Source organism: Cupressus sempervirens, chromosome 6 (genome assembly GCF_028749045.1).
Source record: "Cupressus sempervirens isolate cs-2001-9-10 chromosome 6, ASM2874904v1, whole genome shotgun sequence".
Taxonomy (NCBI): domain Eukaryota; kingdom Viridiplantae; phylum Streptophyta; class Pinopsida; order Cupressales; family Cupressaceae; genus Cupressus; species Cupressus sempervirens.
In genome coordinates this window covers 665,953,614-665,965,888 of record NC_143123.1, presented here as the reverse complement: position 1 = coordinate 665,965,888, position 12,275 = coordinate 665,953,614, and the positions used below count along the sequence as shown (strand labels likewise).

The window sequence follows — 12,275 nt, the reverse complement described above, 5'->3', positions numbered from 1 at the left end:
TAAAAATGGGGACTCTGAAAAATTACAAACTAACAATATCCAAAAAGGAATTGTATTCCTCACTTCTCACTTTTTGAAATAGAAATTTGAGAGTGAATTCCAAATCCTCTTCATGAGAAAATATTGTTCTATTCATTGTGGGAGCTACGAGCGTGGGATCATCGCGAAATTAGTGTCATCGGATCCAGCTTGGGGAGACCTTGGATTCCCATGATTTTTAGCCACTTCTATACGGTTTTTATTTTATTGCTCGTGTTTTCATTTTTTCCCTTTTGGTTGTGAGGTAGGGATCTCTCGTTTTATTGTTTCAACTTCGTTTCTACTTCTATTTTTGGTAGTCGTTTGTTAGGAGGTTAAGAACTAGTGCTCCCCTCTATTTCTGTACACTAGCTCTACTTGGTTGGGTGGGTATGAGTGTTTCCCTATTTTTTGGGATGGGGGGTTTGGGGTTTTGCACCATTATGCTAGTTGTTTTGCATACAAACTCCAAACCTAGATTTTATTTGCTATTCATGGCTTTTGTGCCCTAAGAAAAAATGGGTTTTAATTTTAAAATTTTTGAGTTTTGAGGTTTTCGCCTTGATTTGTGTGTCACCCAATTTTCTCAAGTTTTCTTGGCATGGTGTTGGTCGTGGATTTAGATTATCTGTAGGATGTCAATTCGACCATTGTTGCATCTCTATGTTTGCATTGGGATGTGTGTTACATCCATACTCCTAACTTTGTGTTCGGTTAAGTGATTTTGTATCTGGTGTTATTGTTCTAATCAGACCCTTGTTGGTATTTCATGGACGCTAGGATTCATGTAGAATCCATAATCCTAAATTGAGGTTGGTTGAGTGAGTTCATGATGTTTGGTTCAGTTGCATCATTTGGATTCGTGTAGAATCCATACTCCCAAATTAAGGCCAATTGAGGGAGTTCATGATGTATGGTTTTATTGTCCTTTGTGATTCGTGTAGAATTTGTTCTCCCAAACTTGTATATAGTAGAGTGTTATTTTGCTTGTGTTCTCATCCAACTCTTGTTTTATGATCTTCGTGATGGAGTTATGTTCATTGGGGTTGGGTTGGGAATATGCATGCCTTCAAGCACTCATCATTAGATGAGTATAGGTAGGGGAGGGTAGCATGGAGAGAGCTTCTTTCTCGCAGCCTGGTGACTATTTTCTCAGAGGGTTGGTGTGAAGAATTTCTAAACAAGTGATAACTAAATAAATTACCAGGTAATAAATTTAAGATAATAAAATATTATGTGAGCACCCGGTTAAGTTCGGGAACACAAGATTGTGCTCCTTTTGCTGGGGAGTTAAACTTTCCAATACTAGCTTGGGCTACCCGATGCCAAGTGATTTACCCTTTGGTGAGTCCCTACATAGTTTACTGATTGAGTTTCTAACCAAGACTTGATCCACTTGCATTGTCTCATGATCTTGGTTGCAATCCTCTTTACTCTCTAGCGTGAGTGTTAGCCATGGGTGTTTGTTTTATGTGTGTTTGTGGTTGGATCATTATCTCCACCAGCATGATGGGAGTGGACCTACGAGTTCCATGTGGTTGGAATGCATAGCTACCTTCACCACTATTGGGGACCAGTATACAGAGATGGTCTATTTCTAGTTGAGACCAATGTTTGATGTTCACTTGGTATTTTGGGTTTTCCGGAGTATGTTTCCTTATGATTTATGCTTTCATTGGAATGTATATTTTGGGTTTTCCAGAGTATGTTTCCTTGTGATTTATGCTTTCATTGGAATGTATGGATATCATGTTTAAATGATGTTAGCTTTCATTTGACACATTCCTTTAGTATGATGTTACGACATATGGTTAGATGATTTAATTCACTACTAGTTGGAGTATCTATGCTTTGTTAGATTAGCATGTTAGATCGTCTTGTTCTTATGATGTTAGTTACATTTCTAGTAGTAACTCCCTCATAAGACAACTCTAACTATCTAGTTGGCAGTTTGGGATATTTCGTGCGGGGGATGGCTAGGGCCTTTGAGGTCTCATGATGCTATTATGGTTGGGAGGAACTATGCACAAATTTCTGTTGCGTTGGTGCTTAGATATTTATGTTTTCCTTCATATGATATTTGGTTTATAAACCATGTATGTACATTACGATGTTGCTTTTGACATGTTCCTTCATATGTTGTTATGGATTAGATGGATAGATGTTTTCTACTTCCTTTTGCATGTTGTCCTGTGTTTCATGTGTTCGAGTGTCCAAGCCTCGATTATTGTGGATCTAGTACTCCTTGGTATGAAGGTCCTAACTCTTTTTCCCCTCTGATTGTTTTGTTAGGTTGTTTCTTTTCAATCTTGGGTGACAATGGTTCAACATTGGGTGATAATGGAAGAGTATTGCATGCCTTAAGGAGAAAGATCATATGGTACTGGAAAGTATCGCACCATAGCAGTGTGAAATATCGTATGATATTGGTAAAGTATTGCTTGGCCATACTGAGAATTATCGCCTGCCCATACTAAGAAGTATTGCTTATCTATGGTGAAAAGTATCACCTGGCTATAGTAAGAAATATTGTATGGCTACATTAAAGTGTCGCCTAACTTTCTTGCAAACCCTGCTTAGGCAAACAACAGGTATCTCTCAACTTTTTAGTTGTTAGTTGATTGGTGTTTTGGGTACCCTTTAGGGTTGTACTCCTTCATAGTTCAACATATGTTTCTATGGGGTTCAAAATATATTATTTAAGGAATTGTATTTAATTATACTTAAGATATATTTTAATATATGCGATGATTCTTTTGAGATATGTTCTAGACCTATCTAAGTTAAGATAAAGATTCTAGAAAATTTTAGGGCTTCAAAAATTCAACCTTAGCCAAATTTTAGGGCTTTAGGATTTTAGACTTAGCCAAATTTCAAGAGTCAACATTATCTTTTAGCATGGTGTCTAGTAGATGAGTGGATGTAACTTTAAGACCTTGTCTTTTGTATGATCGTTATTGGTCTCTGCTTGTGATTCTTGATTTTGATATGGTTAGTGGATATGGAATTGTACATCTAACCATGCTAGGAGCTTTTACATCAGGTTTAAGGAGAACTTTCCCCTTGGTATATTCTCATGATTCATGTGGTCTTGGTTTGTGAGTTGTGGTTTTGAGCTTAGAGATCTTTGGAAGTAGTTGTAAGACTTTCATTGGTGTAGGTGAATATGTGGGTCTTGCTATGTTCCCTATTCTCATCATCTTGTGTTGATGCTTCACTCTTGAACTTGGTTACTTTATGTTGTTGTTCAGTAACTTATCTTAAGAAAAAAAATATTCAATGCATGTTTTACCCTTGTCTTCCAAGGATCTTCGGGCGGGGCATTGTAGGTGGTTCATCTTGCTTATGTTTACCAATTTGCTCTACTTTCTTAGCTTCATCATGTTTCACTGACAAACCAAATAATTCAATTTCCTTTGATACTTCAGTAGTTGTGCTTGATTCTACTTTACTCAAATCAGATTCTTTAGGGGATTCAATAATTGGATTTGGTCCTCTTCTAATTCCAACTTTCTTGGATGATTTCTCTCCAATAAGATATCCAAGTTTTGTCTTATCATAAGAAGGTCTCTGGTGAAATATTTGTTCATCTATCTTCTCACTACTGGAATAAAATTTCTCTAACTGTTGCTTAGCTTGTGTGAATTATCCTTTCACAATGGTATTGTAATTTTTTAATTTTGCATGCTCAATCTTGATAGTATCTAATTCAAATGTAACTAGACTCAACTGGGATCTAAGGTCTACATTCTCAGTTTTTAGTTTAGGTTCATTCTTTCTACCATTTTTCTTGAGACTCAACTTAAGTAAAACAATTTTTAGTTCATGTTTCAAAATCTCGTTTTCTTTCTGGAGATTTCCTACTTCATCATTGTCACTAGTCTACGTAATTGATCCATTGCCAAATTTTAAATCTATTAGAAATATAAGAGGAGTAACTGAGAGGGGAGGTGTGAATCAATTGCCAGAAAAATAAATCCTAGATCCCTTAGATGTCAATTTAAATCAAAACTCTATACAAACTGAACTCTGTTGTAACTCGGTAAAAACACAAGCACTTGTTTTACACTAAAAAATATCGTAACTTGGTAAACACTGAAATAACTTGGCAAATGCTTATCATGAAAATCTTAAGATATTATCCGTGCTTAATCTTACTTTAATTTAGTTGCATACACATAAAAGAAATAGCATGAATACAATTGACTCCAAGATTTAACGTGGAAACCTGATTTGGGAAAAACCACCAATTGCAACTAGTTATTGATTTTCACTCTTCTAAAGTGAGCCCTGTTAGGAGCCAACCATGTTAAAGGTTACAAAAAAAACTATTGCGTGTGACCCTATTAGAGGATTTAATCACCCTATTAGGAGTGGCCTTATTAGAGGTCTTTAGACAATTCAATAGAAATGCTACCTTGTTAGAGGATTTACAAATAGTTGTTAAGCCAACTCTGTTAAGAGATTTAGATCACTACTACAATGGTTAGAGAGTAACAATGAGATGATCTAATTTCTGATGTAACTAAATTGTTGATTACAAATCTAAATTCTGGCTTGTATACTTGATCCTTCTTGATCAAATGTATCTTTGCATCTCAACAAAGATATTCTACTTATCCTTCTAATTCGCTTCCTCTAAGCATCATCAAATCTTCAATGTGTTCCACACTCTTTCAATCCTTAACTTGACCTTATATTTATATCTTACACATTGTCAAGTCAGCTTGGATACAACTTAGAATAATTAATATTCATCTCCTCAGTCAGTTAGAACCAACAAACAAAACAATTGAACTCAATATGCTAAAACAATAAAATCTTTCGTTAGGCAACCCTACTCAGTAGATACTAACTCAAAGTGATTTTCCTATGTTAACCAAGTGAACTCGGTTGACACTACATATTCACAAAGTTCCTTTGGTAACCGAGTGAGATCGATTAACACTAGTTCCATCCAACATTTCCTTCATTAACCGAGTGAGCTCGGTTAATACTCAACTTTTGTAAACTATCATTTGTCGCTTGAGAGAATTGGTAGACATTGTCTTCTGAACTAGGCAAACTCTGGAATGCTCAACAAACATAGGAAACTATCTTCAATGCCTAAGTGAGCTCGACATACACTGACTGGCAATGATATGACATTTTGTGTAACATTAAAGATAAATGTTACCAACAACCTCCAACAATCAGTATTCTACAAACTTTTACTCACAATTGAATATTATTAATTACTTTATAACTTGCCTATGAAAGTAAACCAACAATGTTGAACAGTAAACATAACCATACACACAAAGAACTCATAACACCATTATTTGTTAACTAGGGAAAAACTAAAAAAGGGAAAACCCCAGTGGGGATGATACCCACAAGATGATTCACTAAACAAAAGGATGTTGTTAAGGATATTGACCTTGTTAGGAGTCTATGAAGTACATATAGTGTCTCGAGTCTTTGTTAGAAGCCTCAATCTTGTTAGGAGTTGCTTCAACCCTATTAGGAGTTGGTAGATCAAATACAATATATGCAAGAAGAGCCCACTGACCTAACATGCAATTATACAATTAAGTTCTTCACAAGAATAGATATACATACAATATTTTCTGTCTAATGTAATTCACACTTGCTTTGATCATACATTAGATGTAGTTCAATATCATCTCATCGACTGCACATCAATCACAAATATCGCATAGATCACACATATGTCGCACACATATTCCACTTAACTGCACAAGATACGATCTCTACTTATACTAGGCAAATTAGTAAATCTTTGGTTAGTCAGCCTTCATGCCTTCACACACTGCATAATATAGAATAACTTATGGAATAACATCCACAAAGTTGGCTCAACATGACTTGGTAATTATTTTGTTACCAAAATAATTCCTTAAGTCATACAACTCAATTCTCTGCTATGCTCTGTCAAATACCCGAATTGGTATTTCAAGCATAACTCACATCGTACTATTTGCACACATTTGTGCAATAGTATACGTCATCATGACATTGCCATAGAACTTTCCTCAACTACGCATAAGCTAACTCTCAATGAGTCGTCCATACACATCGCATTTGTTCTCTGTGCTGTTGCAAAATATCTAATAGTTAGACAATTTTCTATCTCTAAATACATAAATGAAATGTTGTATACATATTACCATAAATGACAACTATCAAGATATCTATCTGACCATATTGCCAACACTTGTATCCTCCAACCCTTTCTTTATGAATATGTAACTTTATATTTTATTAATAAAAATGAACTATTCATTAAAAAAATATTACCAACAATACATAATTATACTTTATTAACGAGTCAAAATAAATATATTTAATAATATAAAAAATTAATAAATTAAAATTACGAATCTCATCAATTTTAATATTGTAAATACGAACCTCAAATTGAAAAATAGTCAAAAGCCATCAAATTCCAGGTCTATTACAATATTAATGTCCTATTTCCACGCTGCTGTGTTCTGAAGGAAATAGCTGTTAGATGACAGTCTCACATTCAAGTTTTACTTCCGAATGCCGGTCTCGTTGATCGCCAGGCTGAATCGACTGCATTGAGTTTGCTGCTGGCAGGCTTCAAATCCGCAGCTTTCATTGAATTGGCTGTCGAATTTAACATTTGCAACCAAGTCCACAGTATTCCGCGCAAGACGAGCAGTAGAAAGTCCTCCAATATTCAGTATGGAGGTAAGATGCTTCAGATCTGTTTGTTTCCGTCAAAATTGCTCATCCTCGGACAGTTTATTTTTTTTCGATGCCAGATATTTTATATAACCTAGTACATTGGCATCATAATGTTCGTTAACCTAGCAATGGCCGATATTGTATTGAAAAATTGAAAAATTCCCAACTAGAGTCGCAGATCTTTAGAGGCTTACAGATCTCTTTACTCGTAGGAAATGCCATTTTCTTGGGGCAGCAGAAGTTGAATTTCTGTTTACTAACAGAGATCTGAATTCTCTTAGAGTTTCTGTATGGTGAATCAGACGAGTCAGGATGGCGAAGCGTGCCGCTGCTGGCTCGGCGCATGGCCTTAATTCATCTATTAAGATTATTTACTCCGGAATTGTTCTATTACTAAAAATTGCATACGGACTTATTTACAAGGATTTCGATCCTGGGGCATTGCCATGACAGGTCTATTAATTTACCGCTTTATTGCTGCCGTAGCTTATTCCTGTATATATATATTACAGAAAAGCCACTTATTCGTAAACTGAAATATTTTTTATTTCTTACCATCAGTTGTTCATATTCTTTTGGACAGCTGATGATTTTTCTTTATCAAACATTTTGGCTGCACAAATTTTACATAATGTATATTCTAATATCATTTTAGCTTTTTAATTAATTGAAATTCTGGGCCATCAGAACTAATAGAATGCGCAGTGGCGAAGATGTATCATTGTTGATTACGACCCCAAATTTAATGGAACCCCTATGGTGGATTTATTTTGCCTACCAACCATATTATCTGCGTCTGCCAAAGATTAAATTCCAAAGGCTGAATTATATCTTTCACCGTACCCATCTAGCCTTGTTGTTCCTAATCTTCTCTGTTGACTTTTGTTAACAGATCACAGGTTTTATCATCTCAGAATTTAAAAGCATTTTACGATGAATGTCTTCTTTTTACCCGATTCTCTAATCTACTAAAAGTTGTATGTTTTTTCCCATTTTGTTCTTCCATGCATTTTTTGTTTAGTAGTGAGAACAACATTGATAAAACCAATATGCAATGCAAAATAATATAATAGAAACAATTCAAGTTATTGGTTGGACAGTCAGTGATGTTCCTGTATATGCATAATCTGATATGTTACTTGTGTACATTAAACACTCACTGAAGATAGCGGAAAGGAACAAACCATTGAAGGGCTGGTAAACAAACAGAGACGGAATGATATATTTCAAAGTGTAAAATTATAAATATTCAGATCTGACAAATTCAGGGACTGCACAGCAGCCTGATGTCTTTCATACAATATTTCTCTAGCTTGAGGTTCAACTTTCAAGAAAATAAACAATTATAATGGTAGAAATCAATCGGCTAGCTAGGTCTCTCACACCTGATACAAGTTTGATGTCTTCCTTATTTGGCTGGGTCACCTTCTGGTTACATACAGTCGTTGTGTGCTTTTCCTAGTTGTCCGGCTGGGGTGGTTAGTTGAGTGCAGGAGCAGCAGGCATGTCAGGTGAATATGGATAGAGATTGTTGTAGAGGTGGTGTTGTTGAATGCTTTTGATCTGAGGTTGCTAGAAGGGTGGAATTTGTCCACCAGTGATAAGGGACGAATTTGCCTCCTTAATCACTGTCGCCCTGGTTGCCAGTTGGATTTCCCTGCTGTTAAGTCTCTAGATCTCTTTCTCAGCTTGCAGTAGATAGTAACTACCTTTGCACTGTCAACTGTTTCTCTAGGAATGGCACCTCCTGATTTGTGATTATGTGGCCTGTGACCTGGAGCTCTAGCCTTATCCTCCCTAGATTGGGGTAGGATTATCAATGATGTGTAATTCCTTGCCCCGTAGAGTTCAAGATTTGATCTAATTAGTATGCTGCAGGCTTGATTGGAAATGCAAAAGAAAAAGTTGACGTTTTAGTCCTAACTTTGAGGGTGCTGCCAAGGATTTTGTCTTTGTATGTATTGTGCTTCTTTAGCTGAAAACTGCTAATAGGAAATTCCGAATGTATGCATGGGCCCAATTCTTGGTATATATAACCTCGTTAAATGAGGGGGCATTATAAGTTGGCCCTAAGCAATCATCACACTAATCCCAACAAGTCCAAGAGCAGATTTTATACCCTCTTGGCCCCAAGTGGCAGACACATTGGAGATCCATAATGGGGTATCGTACCTAGTGGGATGCTTGTCTTCTACCCTCCCTATTCAGGTCTCCTTATTCATCCTTTTATGGCTGTGATTTCTCCAACAATCAAGCATTGCAGAGCTTGGAAAGGAAAACACAGTAGGGTGCCTAGAAATCCACCTATCTAAGCCCAAGAGTAGACTTAATACCCCCTTGGCCCCAGCTGGCAGGCACATTTGACATCCATCGTGGGGTTGTCTACTTGGATGGTGGTTTCGTACCTCATTCTCTTTCTTGCACTTCCCTCTCTACTCTATGTGATTGCTTGCTGGGTTACAAAAATGAATGATTTAGAATATACATTTCACATTGTTGCACAGCAATTATTGGTTCTACTATTAAATACCACTAAACTTGTAAAATATAAGATTATTGCAGGTTATATGTTTTCATTTGGCTGCTGTCAATTAAACATATCTAACTTGATGCATTTTCCTCTTGGATGCTGCTTTTTCTCTTTTTGGACAAGTACCTATGCTGATTGGCTGAGTCTTTATATTTGATTGCTGAAGACTGTTCTGCTCCCTTACGAGGATTGATCCTAATTGAATTGCCTTTCTTCATGGCTACCTCCATCATGGTCTTCTTGCCTTTTATATCTTCCTTTTCATAACCCAAACTAATTGCTGCTTTATAAGCTAATTGCCACCTTTTTGATCGCTGCCTCTTCATGCACTTAATTGCTGCCTTTATGTAATATAAATTGCTGCTCCTTTAATATTTTATATATATCTAACTTGGGCAAGCCACAATTAAAAATATTAAATACATGTTTTTATTTCATATTGCAAAGCATGTTGGCCCAAAGATAAATAAATAGAGATTTATTTATATTGCATTATAAATCCCCAAGGTTCGCCAGAGTTATGAGACATGGGTCCACCTTTCTATTTTTTTTAAAGGCAACATAAAGTTTAATTTTGGGCACGAGCATGAGATACTTTTCTGAGGAAGTCTGTATTCAGTTAGACTGGCAGGGGCATGACATTCTGCACCACTTTCCTCAAGCGAAGATTGTATGTAGTGCTGTAACCTTTGAAAAACCATGTATTGAACCTTGAAAGATTGTCTTCTTGTTAAGGTCTCTATAATTGATGCACATCATCATAGCCCTATTCTTCTTCTTCATCAATATTATTGGAAGAGGCAAATGGGCTAGAGCTCAGTAACTCTATGTCTACCACATCCAACTACTCATTAATTGCCTACTCATTAATTGCCTACCCAATTGGCTCCTTATGCCTCCTAGGATGACAATAAGGTCTACTAATGGCTGGTTTTGCTTCTTTTTCCAACTCACGTGCTGAAAACTTCTATCTTGTGGCAAGCTTGAAGGTATATTGTTGAACACTTTGCTATGCCTATCCAAGATGGATTGCATGTCAACATGATAAGATCTACCATCCTTGGATGAATTTGTATTTGTAATCAAACATTGTGCTACCTAAGCCACTTGGTACCTATGAAAAGTCATCACCATCCTTTTTGCCAACACAATCTTGAGTCTTGTTGGCTCACCATTGTCCAAGAACCTCTTCCTTTCCCTTAGATTTGAATCTCAATTCCATGGTTTGATAGTTTTGTTAAACTCACCAAGTGAATAAAACCATTGCACACTAAAAAACAGACCTGTCTCACCAATGCCAACCACATAGAGATCATCCCGCACTCTATGCCTCCCTCCACATAGAAATTATCCCGCACCCTATGCCTCCCTAGGGTCATATCAATATGTTGAATTCTTTTGTTATCCATAATAGTAATCTCATTGGCCATCATAACATTAAATACCTCAAAATCATCTATCCTCAGCCCCATCCTAGTCACCAATTCCTCATCAATTAAACTATGGGTAGCCTTGCTATTAATTAACATTGCTACTCTATGTCCCTGTAATACTCCTATGAGTTGAAAGGGATCATATGTGGGTGCTCCTAAAAAAGTGTAGTCAATGTGCCTCCCCATGACTCTTTTCCTCCTTTGCACAAATGTTTTTCTTCGTCTACAACCTTGGATTTGGCCTCTTATTTCTGAGTCCTTGTTGGAAATCACCTTGTTGTAGTGCACTTGCCCCTTTCCTAAACATTTGTGATTTGGGTCACAAGGCTCTGTGAAAGAAAATTATAATATTTTACTCTGGAGGCCATTTTCCAGCTCTTCCATCTTCCTCGTCTTTGAAGGTAGTCTCTTGGGTTGAAGGAAAACGTTATGAAAAGGTTTCTTATGTTGAGCTGATGGTGCACTCTTGGATTAGTACTTGTTGCTAGTCTCAAAATCCTCCAAATTTAATGCTTTCTTGGTGGTTTCTTATAGAGATATTGGGTCAAAGGTCTTGACCAAATCCCTGAGTGGTTTGGAGAGTCCCTCCACAAATAGGACAATGAGCCTCCTCTTTGTCACACCTAGAAACATAAGTGATACTTGTTGATATGTTGCAATTTTCGATATATAATCATCCACAGTGCCATGCTGTCTCAACAAAGCTAACTTCTTGAAATGTATCTGAAGGACCTTTCTATCAGATGTATCCATTAGTCTGTGTGTAAAATCAACATAGGTGACAATATGACAATGTCCTTGTTTGTTGAACCTGTAATGCCACCACTCATGTGCTATACCCTCTAGATAAAGAATTGCAAATTTGATGGCTTCCTCTTACAACTTTGAGCTGAGTGAAAGATGGCTATCCAAGTTTTGAACCTAATCATGTGCTGTACTTTTTTCTGATCCAGGGTAGGGTTAACTTGCTCAATTTTTGTTGCAAATCTTTATGGGGCTATTGTGTAGGTATTCTATCCTCTCTTGGTCCACCCCTTGACCTGAAATTGAAACACATTACACGGTAATAGTAATTTGATAAGATTCAAGACCCATGGCTCGTCCATGCAAGAATTGATGTCATATTTTGTTTGGTTCTGCCCTTCAATTTTAGGTAGTGCTTCTTTGAGTAAAAAGATGGGCTGCATTGGTCTAGCTGCTGATTCACATTGATCCCTATTATGATTGGTTGTGCAATTTGAGTTGATCCCATAACCTGTGAGATTCTGTGTGGATCTAATGGTATTTGAAGTGGCATTCATTCATTGTATTACCTGGATGAGAAGCTGATTTGTTTGCTCCTGCATTTGCACAAAGGCATCAAGTCTGTCTCCCTGTTTTACAATTGTTTTCTTACCTCTGCCTCTTACTCCAATACCAATTTTTATTTGTGCAGCCTCCAGCCTTTTTCTCTCCCTTTCTAAAGTCCTTTGATCTGTCCAATTCAACCACATCCATTAAACAATTGCATTCACAGGCTGGCAAGACTAATTGGATCTCGTACTAATGTGATGTTCTTGTATGATTATAATCTGATCTTT

General features: G+C 36.7%; 1 protein-coding gene across 1 annotated transcript in view; it reads left to right on the top strand.

Annotated features, from left to right (window-relative positions):
• Positions 1-6,504: 6,504 nt before the first annotated feature.
• The window catches only part of LOC149553950 (coatomer subunit zeta-1-like), a 68,210-nt gene continuing 62,439 nt past the window's right edge, over positions 6,505-12,275 (top strand). Inside the window, exon 1 of the mRNA XM_089789287.1 lies at positions 6,505-6,735. Within this exon, the coding sequence (XP_089645413.1) occupies positions 6,730-6,735 (6 nt within the window). The 5' untranslated portion in view covers positions 6,505-6,729. The remainder of the gene's footprint in view (positions 6,736-12,275) is intronic.